This window comes from Gossypium hirsutum, chromosome A12 (assembly GCF_007990345.1).
Source record: "Gossypium hirsutum isolate 1008001.06 chromosome A12, Gossypium_hirsutum_v2.1, whole genome shotgun sequence".
NCBI lineage: Eukaryota > Viridiplantae > Streptophyta > Magnoliopsida > Malvales > Malvaceae > Gossypium > Gossypium hirsutum.
The window spans coordinates 3,912,249-3,928,346 of NC_053435.1; the positions used below are offsets into that span (position 1 = coordinate 3,912,249).

At 36.1% G+C, this 16,098-nt stretch overlaps 1 protein-coding gene across 3 annotated transcripts in view; it reads right to left on the bottom strand.

The window, feature by feature from the left end:
• LOC107931662 (UDP-glucose:glycoprotein glucosyltransferase) overlaps positions 1 to 15,110 on the bottom strand; it is a 30,167-nt gene extending 15,057 nt beyond the window's left edge. The window contains exons 1-22 of one of the 3 annotated variants that reach the window (XR_005906038.1): positions 14,685 to 15,110; positions 14,027 to 14,473; positions 13,770 to 13,920; positions 13,077 to 13,248; positions 12,404 to 12,477; positions 12,079 to 12,175; positions 11,887 to 11,999; positions 11,650 to 11,765; positions 11,015 to 11,072; positions 10,126 to 10,278; positions 9,933 to 10,031; positions 9,661 to 9,825; positions 9,406 to 9,474; positions 8,553 to 8,641; positions 8,272 to 8,434; positions 7,720 to 7,854; positions 7,521 to 7,626; positions 7,341 to 7,435; positions 7,114 to 7,226; positions 6,792 to 7,002; positions 6,532 to 6,600; positions 6,211 to 6,353 (exon numbers count right to left, since the gene is read on the bottom strand). Coding sequence is in view for 2 of the 3 variants with exons in the window: in XM_016863597.2 (XP_016719086.2) it covers positions 6,211 to 6,353; positions 6,532 to 6,600; positions 6,792 to 7,002; positions 7,114 to 7,226; positions 7,341 to 7,435; positions 7,521 to 7,626; positions 7,720 to 7,854; positions 8,272 to 8,434; positions 8,553 to 8,641; positions 9,406 to 9,474; positions 9,661 to 9,825; positions 9,933 to 10,031; positions 10,126 to 10,278; positions 11,015 to 11,072; positions 11,650 to 11,765; positions 11,887 to 11,999; positions 12,079 to 12,175; positions 12,404 to 12,477; positions 13,077 to 13,248; positions 13,770 to 13,920; positions 14,027 to 14,473; positions 14,685 to 14,845 (2,999 nt within the window). In the remaining variant the exon portion in view is untranslated. The remainder of the gene's footprint in view (positions 1 to 6,210; positions 6,354 to 6,531; positions 6,601 to 6,791; positions 7,003 to 7,113; positions 7,227 to 7,340; positions 7,436 to 7,520; positions 7,627 to 7,719; positions 7,855 to 8,271; positions 8,435 to 8,552; positions 8,642 to 9,405; positions 9,475 to 9,660; positions 9,826 to 9,932; positions 10,032 to 10,125; positions 10,279 to 11,014; positions 11,073 to 11,649; positions 11,766 to 11,886; positions 12,000 to 12,078; positions 12,176 to 12,403; positions 12,478 to 13,076; positions 13,249 to 13,769; positions 13,921 to 14,026; positions 14,474 to 14,684) is intronic. The other 2 variants (XM_016863597.2, XM_041082510.1) reach the window with 2 other exon arrangements.
• Positions 15,111 to 16,098: the final 988 nt, after the last annotated feature.

Here is a 16,098-nt window from a genome sequence, read left to right on the forward strand (position 1 = left end):
TTCTTTCTGTCACTGTAAATTAGGGATTAGATATACTTGATATTTGGGATTATATATTATTTCTTGCCTTAGTTTTTTTCTTTTTGTATAAATACCTATGTTATCATTTTTTAGTATAAGTGAAATTATTCAAATTGCTATAAAATTCATCTCTCAAATATCTAATTTCAATATGGTATCAGAGCTATTATCCTGATTTAGGGGCCAATTTTTTATTTTTTCTTTTTCCCGAAAATAGCATAAACTCTAGGATCTCGAAAATTGGGGGTTTCCACTTTTGGCTTATTTTTTGTTCTCACTGCCCGTACCAGGAGGATCGGAAGACCATTGCCGGCAAAACCCCGAAAACCAGTGTCCAGAAGAGTTGCGAATGAGCCTCACATGCCTCTGTTAGCTGCTACTATTTCTCCCATGCATTGGACTGTGACATTCACTCTAATGGAGTCTACTTGTTTCGCCATCGCGACGACCTCAGAGCTGTATTCTGACCATCCCCTTTGAAAAGTTCTTGATTTGGTGAGGTTGAAATTTTTGGGACATTTTTTGATTCTTGGATTTTTGTTGGAACTTTTCTTTATTTTTTTCCTTAAAAAAATGTCAACAACAAATGATGAAATTAAACACCTTTCCTATACGACTAACTTTGTGAAGTCAGGTAATGCCTAAATGCTTATAGTCACACTAACTCTTTGGATAATTGATTTTGGTGCAAATAGATACATGGCAGGTTCCACAAAAAACTTCCTAAACTACTTTCCATGTCAAACAAAGGAAAGTGTTAGACTAGCTGATGGGTCCTTTACTACTATGTCTAGATCCAGTTCTATTGTGTGTACACTAGAGATTAAACTATCTTCAATTTACATGTTCCTCAGTTTCTCATTAGCCTTTTATTTGTTAGAGCCGTCACAAAAACCTTAAACTGCAAAGTTGAATTTCCCCCCCAATCATTGTGTTTTTCAGGATCTTCAAACAGGGAGGAAGATTGACAGTGGTAGATTGCATGATGACCTATATCCGTTAGAGGGAAGTAATGGTTTTGTTTTATCTCAAGCTTTCTTTGGAAGAAATAAGGTTATTAACCAAGAAATAATGCAATAGCACAACTGGTTAGGTCATCCATCTTTTTCGGTTCTACAAAAATTATATCCAAAATTTTTTTCAAAGACTTAGTTTGATTCATTTTTTTGTGAAGCTTGTGAGTATGCTAAATTTACTAAGAACTCTTATCCTTTGAGAAATAACAAAAGTACCATTCCTTTTATGACTATTTTACTCTGATGTTTAGGGACCAGCTTGGCATACTTAATTATCTGGTAATTGGTGGTTTGTTACCTTAATTGATTGTTGTACAAGGATGACTTAGGTGTATTTATTGAAGTCGAAAAGTGATGTGTTTGCATGCTTTCAATTTTTTCATAAAATGGTGTGTACTCGATTTGATGCTAAAATACAATTTCTTAGAACTGATAATGATGCAAAGTACAACTTTGTTGACTATTTGGAGTCTTTTGGGATAATCTATCAACTAGTTGTCCAGGAATTAGTGCTCTAAATGGAGTAGTTGAAAGGAAGAATCGACTTTTACTTAAGGTAGCCAAATCTCTCATGTTCACTATGAATCTGTCGAAACCATATTGGGGTGATGCAATACTCGTAGTTGCTTACCTTATCAATAGAATGCCTCTAAGGGTCCTTGATTTTAGAAGTCCCTTGCAAAATCCTTAAAGGTAAAAATGAATATACTATTCCTCCAAGAGTGTTTGGATCTATTTATTATGTTCACAACTAGAAAGCTGGAAAGTTAGACCCACAAGCACTTATATGCGTGTTCATTGGGGATTCTCCAATACAAAAAGGATACAAGTCCTATCACCCACTTTCAGAGAAACCAAGCCCTACCATGATCTTCACAAATCACCTTTTTAAGAGGTGATTCCTAACTCATTAGCCCTAGAAAAACTTATCCCAAGAGAAAGAATGGAGGATCAAACTCCACAAGGTCAAGAAGAAGCTATTGTAGAAGAAAGGGAGACTAATGTTGAGGGGGAGATTGTTGGGCAATTGGATAGACTGGATTTGAAGATGTATTCAAGGAAGCATAGAACAAAAAAGATCATCATGCAACCTACTACGCACCAAGAATCTTCTTCTGGTGAGTTACCCTTAAGTCCCAATTTACCTGATTATTTATATTAACCAATTGCCCTAAGAAAAGGAGTTAGATCCTATACTAGATACCTTAGATATCATTTTTCTAACTTTATTTCCTATAACTCTTAGTCTCTTTCCTATGGAACCTTTACCTTTACCTTGTCTTTGTCTTTTGTGTTTCTTCCAAAGGATTGGAGAGAAGCATTTGGAGATTCCAAGTGGAAAGCTACCATGATTGAAGAAACGAAGGCATTGACCAAGAATGAAACTTGGGAGCTAGTATATTAACAAATGAGCAAGAAACTAGTTGGTTGCAAATGGGTGTTTACTGTAAAACACAAGTCTGATGGCTCGATTGAATGATTCAAAGCCAGATTAGTTGCTCAAGGTTTCACTCAAACTTACGTAGTAGACTATTAAAAGACATTTGCAAGCCAAAATGAACACCATCAGAATACTGTTATCTTGTGCAGCCAACCTCGATTGGAACCTATAGCAGTTCAATACCTAGAAGATGAGGTGTATATGAAGACAACTCTTAGATTTGATGAAGAGAAAACACAAGGGAAGGTGTGTAAGCTAAAAAAAGCCCTATATGGGCTATAACAGTCTCCTAGAGCATGGTTTGACAAATTCAGTAAAGCTATGGTCTCTTTTGGCTATCGGTAGAGTGATGCAGACCATACCTTTTTTATAAGACATCACAAGTGTAAGATCACCATTCTTACTATTTATATTGATAACTGAACAAACTTTAGAGAGAAGATTGTTATTTTATTTTAATTAGGTCACAGAATTTTATAGGTAGAACTAAGTACAAATAAGGAATCAATCCCTAGAAATCAGTAATTTCCTAAGAATTAGAGATTAAAATTAGATCCTACTATACAAGGTAATTTATAGGACTAAGGCAAGTATTCTGTCCTTAATCTTAGGGATTCTAACACTCCCCCTCAAGCTGGAGTGTAAATATTTATCAAACCCAGCTTGCTAATGAGCTCCTTGAACATGTTCCTGTTCAAGCTTTTAGTTAGCATGTCTGCAACTTGTTGCCTGGTAGGTAAGTAGGTGATGCACACTTCTCCTGAGTCAATTTTTTCCCTGATGAAGTGGCGATCTATCTCTACATGTTTGGTGCGATCGTGGTAAACAGGGTTATGAGCTATGCTGACAGTTGCTTGGTTGTCACAATACATCTTTATAGGTCTAGTGTAGAGCACTTTTAGTTCTCCCATTAGTCGTTGTATCCAGATTCCTTCGCATATGCCATGGGATAGTGCTCGATATTCTGCCTCTGCGCTACTGCGTGCTACTACAGGCTGTTTTTTGCTTCTCCATGTCACAAGATTGCCCCACACATAGCTACAATAACCACTTGTAGAACGTCTGTCATTGACAGATCCTGCCCACTCTGCATCAGTGTAAATTTCCACACTTCGACTGGCAGTTTTCTTGAAGTGTAGGCCTTTACCAGGGGTCCCCTTTAGATATCTTAAAATTTTGTAAGTAGCTTCCAAGTGCTTCTCTAGGAGCATGCATATATTGGCTGATAACACTCATACCAAAGGCTATGTCTGGACGGATGTGAGATAGGTAGATGAGTTTTCCTACCAGTCGTTGATATCTCCCCCTATCGACATCTTCTCCATCTTTATCAGTTCCCAATTTAAGATTGAATTCCATGGGGGTTTCAGCTGGTTTACACCCCAACATCCCAACCGAATTCCATGGGAGTTTTAGCTGGTTTACACCCCAACATCCTAACCTCAAATAATAGATCAAGGATATATTTCCTTTGAGAGATGAAAATCCCTGTTTTAGACCTTGCTACTTCCATTCCGAGGAAGTACTTAAGGTTCCCTAAGTCCTTAAGTTCGAATTCAGCACTAAGAAATTCTTTTAGACTTTCAATTTCGCTTGAATCATCCCCAGTTAATATTATATCATCCACATAAATAATAAGGATGCAGCATTTCCCACCTTTCGAATGCTTGTAAAACATGGTATGATCTGCTTGCCCTTGGGTGTAGCTCCTACTGATCATAGTCTTGGCAAATTAGCTGAACCACGCCCTTGGAGACTGTTTCAGCCCATATAAGGATTTCTTCAGCTTGCATACTTGGCCCTTGCTTTCTTCAAACTCGGGTGGGAAATCCATGTACACTTCCTCATTTAACTCTCCATTGAGGAATGCATTTTTTACATCCAATTGAGTCAAGGACCAGTCCATGTTGACAGCTAGGGATAGAAGAACTCGAATGGTGTTTAGTTTGGTAACCGGTGCGAACGTCTCGTCGAAGTCTAGGCCATAGGTTTGGGTGAAACCCTTAGCAATGAGCCGAGCTTTGTGTCGATCAATGCTGCCATCAGGTTTAAACTTTGTGGTGAAGATCCATTTGCATCCTACAGTCTTCTACCCACTAGGTAGATCCGAGACTTCCCAAGTTTCATTTGCCTTGAGAGCCCTCATTTCTTACATCACAGCTTTCCTCCACTTAGCAGATTCAAGAGCCTCTTCTATATTTTTGGTGTTTCTACAGAATCAACATTAGATACAAAAGCTCTATAAGACTTAGATAAGTTTCCATAGGACACAAACCGGGAAATAGGGTGTTGAGTGTAGCTTTTTGTGCCCTTTCGAACAGCAATTGGAAGGTAGATGGATGGCGATAGAGGTGAGACTTCTGGTTCGGAACAGTCCTCGGTTGAGGATGTAATTGGCACTGCTGTCTCGGCTTCAGGAGGACGTTGTCGTCGAGAATAAACCCATAGTTCTGGAGCCTGTTCTTGCTGCCTCTCTGGATCAGGTGGCGCCCTATTTCTATTTCTTGCTGCACAGGGAAACCACTGTCTAAATCTGGAATTACAATAACACCCTGATTTGTAGGCTTGGTAATGGTGGTAGGATCAGGAGGTATAATGAGGAGGGTGTTAAGATTCTCATCTTCATTGAGAGTCAAGATTCTAACAATAACATAGTGGTGACAAAAGACGACGAGGAAGAAATGGTTCAACTGAAGCAATGATTGGCTCAGGAATTTGAAACCAAAGACCTGGGGAAATCATAGTACTTCTTAGGAATTGAAGTTGCCTGATCAAATAAATGAATCTTCATTTCCCAAAGAAATTATATCTTTGATCTCTTGACAGAAACATGTATGCTGCGTTGCAAACTTGTAGAATCACCTATGGAGAACAATTATAAGTTGCAAGCTAGGATGGGAGAATCAGTGGATAAAGAGAGGTATCAAAGATTAGTGGGGAAACTAATTTATCTCTCACACACTAGACTAGACACAACATACTCGATTAGTGTGGTGAGTCAGTTTATACATGATCCTCGAGAACATCATATGTAAGCTGTCTTTCGCATACTACGCTACATAAAGTCTACTCCAGGAAAGAGACTTCTCTTTTCTAAAAATGGTCACCTCTAGATAGAGGCTTTTACAGATACAAATTGGGCTGGATCTTTAGATGATCAAAGGTCTACAATTGGTTATTGCACACTCATGGGAGGAAATTTAGTCACTTGGAGAAGAAAGAAGTAAAGCATAGTTGCTCGATAAAATGCCGAGGCAGAATACTAGGATATGGCTGAAGGTGTTGGTGAGCTTATTTGGCTACAGAAGGTATTGGAGGAGTTGAAACTGTCAAGGAAAGGAAAATTATTCTTGTACAATGATAATAAGGCTTCAATAAGCATAGCTCAAAACCCAGTCCAACATGATTGAACAAAACATATTGAGATAGATCGACACTTCATCAAAGAAAAATTGAACTCCGGTCTCTTAGACTTAGTTCATGTGACGTCAGACAAGCAGTTAGCTGATGTGTCCATTAAAGGATTAAGTAATAGAACCTTTCATAAGTCTGATTTGCAAGTTGGGCATGTGTAGTATCTATGCACCAACTTGAGGGAGAGTGCTGACAGCCTTAAATAGCTTTTTGCTCTTTGTATAAATACCTATGTAATCATTTTTTAGTATGACTGAAAAATTATTCAAATCCCTATAAAATTCGTCTTTCAAATATCTAATTTCAACAGAAACTAACCTTGTTAGCATGTCAGGATCTACATCCTGCCAATTAACTTCCTCAATGATCTCTACAATATGATTTATTCTATGCTTGAACTCGACGGACTCCAAAAGATGCAGATCATCACTCAGAAATACGCTAGCTCCAAGAGGAGTAACCTATCAAAACATAGATTACTTCAACAGAAAATAAAAGAGCAAGCCATTGTCAGTGCAAACTGAAAACAAGGAGTCAATTCAACACTAATGCTAAAGGTTTATGATTTATTTTTCTTTTCCTCTTTTTTTTTTCCTGAATATCAAGATTTATGATTATTTAAGAGAGAATAAAACGAACCCTTCCATTGGTAATGATTGCATTTACACCAGATGGTATCCCTAATTGTCTATATAGAAATTGTGACACCTGCATAGAATTGCAATTTGACATATTAGCATCCTTATGAGAATTAGAATAACAATCCAGGGACTTGCTACTATCAACCATTACAAGAGAAAATCAAATTGGAATAGAAAAAGATTGTCAAACTAGAAAAATAATTAGAATTGTGTGAGAGCTACCACAGCTTATAAAAGCCAAAAATCAGCTAATGCTACCTTATTCAAATGTTCTCTCAACTTCAGATCTGAAGCTTCTGGTAGAAGAAATTTATATGCCTTAGAAAACAGTTCATTTGCCTCAGCAAGTTCATAGACCTTATCAACGAATTCTTGATTACTTTCAGCTGCAGTGGTAGATCTAAGAATGTATTTATGCTCATAAAATGAGCATAGTTGGTCTAAAAAATCTAATACTTTCTTCTTATGACTGCAACACAGCAGAAATGCAAGTAAATACTAAGATTAGAGTTGTGCAAAGCATATTTACAAAATTCAGTTAATGAAATAAAAGCCTGCAAAAGTATTGGACTTAAGAAACCTATATGAGGCTGCAGTAATCTCAAAGGTCTTCGTAAGTAGAAGACTTGGCAAGTCAGCAGTCTGACTAGCACTAAATAGCACACCAACACGAGCACCTTGGGTGCCTCCAATCTGGTAAACAGCACAAGCATGCTAGAACATCAACAATTATGGTGGCAATAGAAATAACACCGTGGGATAAACATATTTAAACATGAACCAAAAGTCATAGCACAAAGGAATAACCAGATAATGAATTCCTTCACGAAGTAACTTTATCCCTTTTTTTGATGTCACATCAACAGCAAGAAGATGAGTTACAGCCTTGACATCATCCACAGCTGGAATTTTAAAACCCATTAAATAATTCAGAACCAAGCAACTAAAGAAAACAGTATGAAATTAAAACTAACAAAAAGTACTTACTTTCAGGAGAATGTAAGTAATTAATTTCATTCAGCACAGAGTCCCCTCCAAGAATAGACGAAGCCAGAGACACAAACCTTCGTTTGACCTTGCCATCAGCAAGAATCTGCACCCAACCAACATAACGTTACAACAGACATCACAATAATGATATCTTTATAAAAGTGATATTCCCAAAAGGATTCTAAGCAGCCTTTACCTGGGGATTATAGCGGCTGATACCATTTTCTGATAGGAATTTGTCCAGCACATCAGTGCGAGAATTTATGTGCCCATAGTAAACTTGTTCTTGTATTCTGGGAAGCTCGTCACTCATGGCATTTATAAGAGCTTCCTGCCCAGAGAAAAAACAAAAAAAGGTCATCTAAGTTTGAATTGAAAACTTTTCAATAAAGAGCTAGTAAATCATCATGACAGAAGTCGGTATCTGAAAAGGAAAAAAAAAAAAGACTTGTAAAGTACTATATATGAGGAATCAAGGCTAGAACTCATGTTGAAGTAGTCTTACAAATATAAATATAAAAGAAACCAGCATGCTATAATGATTCTCTACAGGTAAAACGACATTTTGTAACAGGATAAAAAAGATTGTACTACCCATTATGATGGATTCATGAGCCTATTAATATTTTAATAAAACAATCAGCCAAAACACATACAAGGATACCAAATAGTAAAAAAAAAAACACAAGACCATCAAGTTAGAAAAGATATGCTGTGTTTTCATTACATACACGAATGAATTAGATACCTCACTAGAATCAAAGACAAGACCATTCATCAGGAGGCAGCACTGCAGTGTGCCCACACCCAGCTTAAAAACAGACAAAGAACTCTCTTGAGACATTTCCTTAAAAGTCTGTTCCTTTTTCAACTTTAACAGTATTTGCTGGGGTGAAGATTTTGCTTTCGATCTACATAAAGAACAGTCAGATTGGTTTTAATGAAGCAAATCTAGATCTTCTAAAACTAGTGGAGCATCACATAAAGAAATATAAAAGCATAGGTTATCTGAAGCTTATCAAAACTTACAAATCTGTTTCCACAAATGCCCCTTCAATATGGTGCATTTCAACAGCCTCGTCTGTGGACTCAGCAGATTCTATTCGTAGTCGATTTACCTATCACAAGCATGTAGCTCTATGGTTAACACCGCCAAATTGCATCAAATAAACAAAAGTGATAGACAGATTCAACCATGGGAATTTTAAAAAAAAAAAAATCATGCAAGGAGCTTTATAGACCTGCTGTAGTTCAGAAAATCATCTGTAATTTTGAAAATTCCCCTCTTAGGAGAAAATAGCAATTCTAGGCACTAGCCTAATAACTAAAAGATTCTCAGCCTAATTAAGGCTCTCCCAACCTCCTCCTTTAGTGAAAGACTTCCACACTTACAGGATGGCTTTATGCCTCCAAATTATAGAAACAAGTAATTTCCAATGCCAAGACATGACCTTTTGCAGTAAAAAATGATAACGAGAACAGCAGTATAAACGAACGAAATAAAAACAAACCATTATCGTGAATTTTTCATGTATATAGATCATTGATATATTAAATTGTTATCATATATAGCCTCTTATCTCATTGGCAAAGTACGTGCTGGTAGTTCTATATACAAATTTCAGGAAGGGTTTAGCAAAAACTGAAAAACATAAAGATGATAATTATAGAGAAGAAAAGGGTAAAAAAAAAGTAGGTTAACAAGTTTAAATTAGTCAAGGACATATATTGAAACTCAAACTTCTTTTTCTCCCCAAGCAATTAATATTAAAGAAAATATTGAAAATAAACAACAGAAAAACTAGAATAAAGTCAATAGCAAAGCTACAGAGAAAGCATAAATTTTACAGTTGGAATAGGTAATGTAGATATCAAAACATACATTGCTTAAAAATTGAAAAGCTGTTTGAGGCCCATGATTTTCCTTAATATAGATAAAAAGTTGTATAATCTGCAAAATAAATTACAATGAAAATGTTTATTAGCACCATTTAATGCAAAAGAGAGACTTCAACGGTACTTGAAAGCAGAAAGAAGTCATGAAATAACTGAAGAGAAACCAAGGTTCAGCACAGATGGTACAAAATTTAACAAAAGGTTCAAAAAGAATAAAGTAAAACTAAAATTAATCAACTACCAAACTAGATTTATCATTCTCAATTTCGCTGTCATGCTCCAAAGCAGATGAATGAAGTTCACCACCACTCATTTCAATCTTCTTGATGAACTGTGCAGAATATAGTATCACCCCGAATCTCATTGGAAAAGTATTCTCGTAGAAAGATGTAATCATATCAATGGACTGCAAAGTTCCAGTGGGAAATTACAGTGAGAAAAATTTAAGCGAGCAAGAAAATGAGAGGGAGAGAGAGAGAGATCAAATCACCCAGAATACAGTAGAAAACATGCCTGAAGACCACAAACTGTTGCCGGATCAAGGACATAAACAGCATGATACAGATTCTTACGGATGTAATGTGGCTGGCCTGGAAAGACAGGCACTAAAATCTGCATAAAATGTCATCAAAAGACACTTTTAAGCAATTGTAGAAGAAGCTAACTTATGCAGAATCATCAGAAATATTATGATAAATTAACATACTTCATTTATATTATTCCTCCATCGCCTATACATAGCATCCTCCTCCAAGTTATTGAGATAATGGACATGGGCAGAACGAAAATCAACTCGGAACGTATTCAACTCAGGAGGAGTCACAGTTAATAGAAGCTTCCTTACAGTGCTATGAGGGATCTGAAAAGTATTAGAATCAAATATACAAGAGGCATAAATAGATTACTGTTTTGAAGCCACACAACAATCAGTTCATTGAAAGAAAAGAGTCTCAGTTACAGGAACCATTACTTTTGAGAGAGAATCAATTTGTTTTTCACAGTTGATAAGAAATTAAACAGTCATGGAGACAAGAGGCATAACAGGTAGATTAGTACAACAGATGGCTCTGATATATAATGTGCATTCCTCTCAAGCAATACCCGATATATAGTTTATTTTATTGAATCCAACCAATATTCAGTTCATTGAAGTCAGTTACAGGCACTGAGATTTTTGGACCAGGTACTAGGTGTGTTATGCCTTTTCTAGGCAACCAAGGATCGCAGTAGCAGTTGCATTTATGCTAATATGATCAACTATATGATATTTTAGCTACCAATTATGAACACCAATCTAGTTTTTTTTTTTCCTTTTTGTATATCCCATGCACTTGTACATGCTTGCACACACACACACACATTTAGGCATTCTACTTCAATAATTATACTACTACATTCTGGTTTTAGAAGGTGCATTTTCAAACTTATTCGAACAGGGTAGAAAGTGTACATGTTTCTTCAACTACAGCTGGAAGGGGAGCAATAAAAGGGAACACAGTGTTCTATTTATATTCCACTAATAAGGTTGTATGTATGAAGCAAAATAATAGCTTTCGATTATCAGCCAAAACAAAATTGAACTTAGAATTATTCACCTTTAATTTTGAAAACTGATCAGCCAATGATAGCTCTTGATGGACCAAGTCAATCAACCTATGAAGAAAATAATGGTAAAACATGAATAAGAAGTATTTATACAACAATCAAGTTACATCAAAGACGTTAAAGTGAAACCAAATAAGGACATAATGACAAGCTTGGGAGAGAGAGAAAGCATCAAAACAGAAACAGAAATAGAGCACCATTTGCTTCCAGAAATTCAACTATAATGACCCTGGTTCAAAAGTGATATCGCTAGATTAAGACAAAACATTCAACACTAAAGCTCTCGAGAAAAATACATATCATATCAAACATCAAACTTTCCATGGACAAAGGCCTAGTCCAACAAACAAATTGTTTTTAATGCTATAAAAGTTTAATTTAGTCTGAAATTTCGTGATAGGATTTGTTAGAATTTAAAATTAAGCACTAAAAACCACAGCAGCTACAGATTGTATACAAATGATTTTTCATTTTAAAATTTTAAGAATAATTCAATCAAAATTGTTCGGTGACTACAGCCAAAAACTTCAGCTATAGATGGACCAAAGATAAATATCCAACCTGTCATGATCTCAAAACAATATCTTCAGTAAACACAAAAAGAAATAGGAGGAAAGAGCATTACAAATAGAGGTCAATATCTTCGATATTGATTAAAGCACCATTCAGAGCCATTAAGGACTTGCCAGGTGGGATCATTTTCTGGTTTGCAATTATTTCATCTTTGATTGAATCGTTGAGCTGCAGAATGTACAACTTTTTAGACATTGATTAGAAAACCCCAATTGGATTCCCGATATTTGGAGCCAATATTAAAAATATTTACAGCTGTCCAACATTGAAAGTGACACCAAGAAATTACCTTCATCCGAGATAAAGAGGAAACTACACTAGGAAAATTTTGGTTGATTTCCTGCATTGACTGCAAAGGATCAGAGGCTTGTACTATTCTCTCTGCAGTTTGATGCCCTAAATCTGTTCAAGGGAGAAAGTTTTTATAATCAGAAGATTAAAAATGTTGTAACAAGAAGAAAACGACCCTTTAGCAAAGGACCTTTCAGTTCCCAAACATCAAGTGTGTCTGATATTGTTGATGACAACAGGTAATCCCTGAAAGCCATTATCCCAGAAGTAAGGTCAGATTTGCGTTCCTGCAAAACGAATAACAGAAAATGTTAACATTAAGGACAAAATGGTGAAGCTTTTATGGTTGCAAATCGTTATGAACATAGTTGACTCCTTTCCAAAGAGAAAGACTTTCAATTTTAGTTTATTCATTTAGATAAATGTCCATGTAATTTATGTTCCTTGAAACAGCTGTAACTTGTATTGGAAGAAAATAGGAACAGAAGTATAGGTGAATCATATGGATAACATACCAGAATTTTTGAAAATATAAACCCTCTAACTTCTTGATTAAGATCTTCGGTCCGAGGATCTTCTAGAGTTACACCTGAAACTCATACATCAAGCCCTTAGATACCTAGAAATCAAAGCAATAAAGCAAGTGATTATTAAACAAACAAGAAAGCATACTAACATAAACAAAAAACCCAGAAATGTAGCAAATATTTTCAAGATATTTGAATCTGTAATAGAACAGCACACGGGCCTTATTATGCTGTCATATTACAACTGAGGACTACAAAGAAGGAGATGAATTCTTACAACACAATACCTCAGAATATATATATAAGACTATTAAAGATTGAAAAAGCATCCAAAAGCCAGAGAACAACCAAGTTAGAGCAGGTGCATGGCACAATTGTCCGTATCAGGGATCACAATATTAATCAAGAGGAGCCACAAATAAGCCAAAAACATCAAGCGCTAGAAACTGCTATATCTACCAAGGAAATATCACAACGGAATTCAAGTGAAAAGATCAGTAAGGGCAACCAACCGCAAGCATTAGACGATAAACACAAACTACCCAAAAAGTATCAGAAACATACAAAAATAATACATCGGAAAAATATACCTATTAGCATACTTAGGTCATGCACTAGTTCAGGCTTCTGAATTTGCAACTGCTACATCAAAAGTTCTAACCTTTCTTTATGGCACTGTCGTCCATGGCTTTATATTCCATATTCTTCAAAGCAAGCTCTACACCATAGCCACCCAAGTTTAAGGAATCCCTTGCACCAACAGCTCCACATAGGCCAACTTCTGCTTCACAACCAGAAGGTAATACTGGTCTGACAACATAATTAACTTTTCCCTGGAAATAAAGGTAGCCATAGCAATTGCACCAAAAAGTGTGATATAAGAATTCTTATACAAGAGATGAAGGGAAACCAAATAAAGGGAAAACCGTACTCAGATAGCATCCTGTCTGACCTATAACATTCAATAATTCGATTAAGCATATAAGTGAATAAATTCGGGAGATCATTAGCAGATCAAATAATAATATTGAGTCAGAGCTTTAAACCAGTGAGGAATGTTCCCACTAGCAACAGATGAATCTTGCATAGGTAAAAACAATGATCATGATCTATATAAGTTCCTTTTTCTAATAAGCTACTACTTCAAACAAGAATTCTAGTATATTGTGATTGCAATAGGTGCTTTATTTCAAATGATGTTTGTCAGGTAATATGTGATTTAGACTATTCATAAAGTAATAAAATAAAAAAGAAAAGATCGATGTAAGAAAAATGAAAAATCAAAATTTTTAAGTAAAAGAAAATCCATGTAAAGAATGAAAAGGCAACAAACTTCAAGAGCACAATAACAGACCTCTTTGGCAGCTTGAGTTAGGGTAACATGGAACCCCCTAAAACAATCTGTTCCCAGAGCACCATATAGAATAGCAACTGGGCTCATAATATTTGAATCAAAATGGATATGATCAAAATCATAAGTTTCAGGCTGCTGAGAGGCATCTCCACTGCTGGCAACCAACAAATGTAAGAAACAATAATTCAACCATAAACAACAATTATCAGTTTCAAACCTAAAAATATGATTAAAGAAACGATAAAGAGCAACATTACAGTTCATTAGGTCTTTGAAGCCACAACAGCAAATCTGCAACATCAAAGAACAGTGCTCCACCAGTATCCACCCAACAACATTTCCCATCTGGGCTTTTTGGATTTACTCCAACAAGCAAGGGATCAAACTTCTTAATATCTGCGGTTTCATTAGCATCTAACCCTCTCTCATTGTTTGAGTAACTGTCATCAGGCAGTGGGAAAGAAGAAAGAGACTCCTCTGCTAATTGACGGTAAAGCACCAATCTCGGGGATGCTGATCTTAAACTTAAGGAGTATTCAAATAATGGTGCCAATGGTTCACTTAAAAGAAAGCTACCATGTTTCACAATTTTCTTAACACAGTCTTTAGCTGAATGAGAATCGCCATCAGTTTTTGCAACATGTAGTAACCAGTCATCAATGAACTCCCAGAAAAGATTTTTCGACTCTTTTGAAAGTAATTCACTGTAACAAATAATAAAAGAAAAATGTTGGAAGAATTTAGATAGGTTCTGAAAACAATCAATATACAGGTCGAAAGAAATTAATAATGCCGATGATAGCACCACATGAATAAGTTGAAAACAGACAAACATCAACAAATTACAAAAAATAATCGAACAAATGATAAACCCAAGAAGGCCAAATTAAAATGGAATGAGAAGTAGGAACAGACCCGGCTTCCAAAAGCAATGGAGTACCCGTCCACTTAACCCGAACTGCAACTTGAACGTTCTTTGGTCTTCGATTTTGAGCTCCAACCAATGTGAGCCCGGAATATATTGAACAAGCAAGAAGGATCAAAACACAAAAGCGAGCTCTAAAACGGTTCTCCATTTGAGATTTTCGAATTGATTTCTATAGAAATTGGGGTTCAAATAAATCCAAGGAACGATTAGTGAAGAGATATCGGGAAGTGATAAATTTCCAAATTAGTAGTTAAGTGAAGATACAGAGAGAGGGAGACAACCATCCATGGCAGAAGAGAAGAGAAAACTTGTTATAAGAAGGTAGAAAAAAAAGGCAGTGTATTTAACGGTTTTGTGAGTCATTGAATGACCAAAAAAAGCATAATTTGGGAAATGTAGGTGTAGGGGTTTATGGACCGTGACGAATATGCCATCACATGACGTGTGTCACTTGTTTCATTTTTCAGGGAATTACATAAACGGGGAGCAAAGATGCATGTAATGTATATCTTAAGTTCTGAACTTGGACATCAAATCATTCACTCTGAAACTACTTTTTGAAGGTTATAATGTCTGCATGCATTAACGTGTCCGATGATGACGTTTAAACAAAGGGCGTTGGCCTCGCAAATACGAATTCAATGTTTATATTTTGATTGTATTGTGGATATGAAATGTCGTGTTTGTAGATGATGCAACCGTAAGCATCTCCATGTTAGAACATAGAACTAAAGCCCCAACCATCATTTACCCAATGTTGGTGTGGATGGCGTTATTTGGCAGTAGACGGTGGAAAGTGGGAGAAGGAGGTAAATGAAAACTGAAAATTGGAGAAGGAAACGAAAGAGATGACCCTGCCTGCTGCAGGAAATAGAAAAGTGAAAAAGAAGCTGTGTTGTTGCTCATATTGAATGAACGCTGGCTTCTCCACCGAAGCACCATCATCATTGGTCAACATCCGAGGAGGGATTGTAATCGAGCCATCAATGTAAGAATGAAGGCGATGGATCTTGATTACAAGAAGCACATGTTGCTTCCAAGCAAGGAAGTTACTGTCATCGATAAGGGTGGCAACCTTTTGAGAAACAGACCCAACAGGATTAAGGAACGTTGCAATCGCACTCACAGAGTCTGCAGAACCAGAATCCATGACCAAAAAAAAATCGCTCTGATACCATAATAAGAATATGATGAAAAGGGAAATAGAACTTTCACTCATACATAAAAAACTAGGTGCTACATGTTGCTTTATATACAAAATATATAACAGATTTATAAATGATGAGAATAAAGGACAATGACAAAGGACAGTGAAATTGTTACACCTGGTGAGCTGGACGAGCTGAGCTGTTCATTCATTTTGTTTGTTTGTCATTTCTTCTAATAAGATGAGCTGAAAAA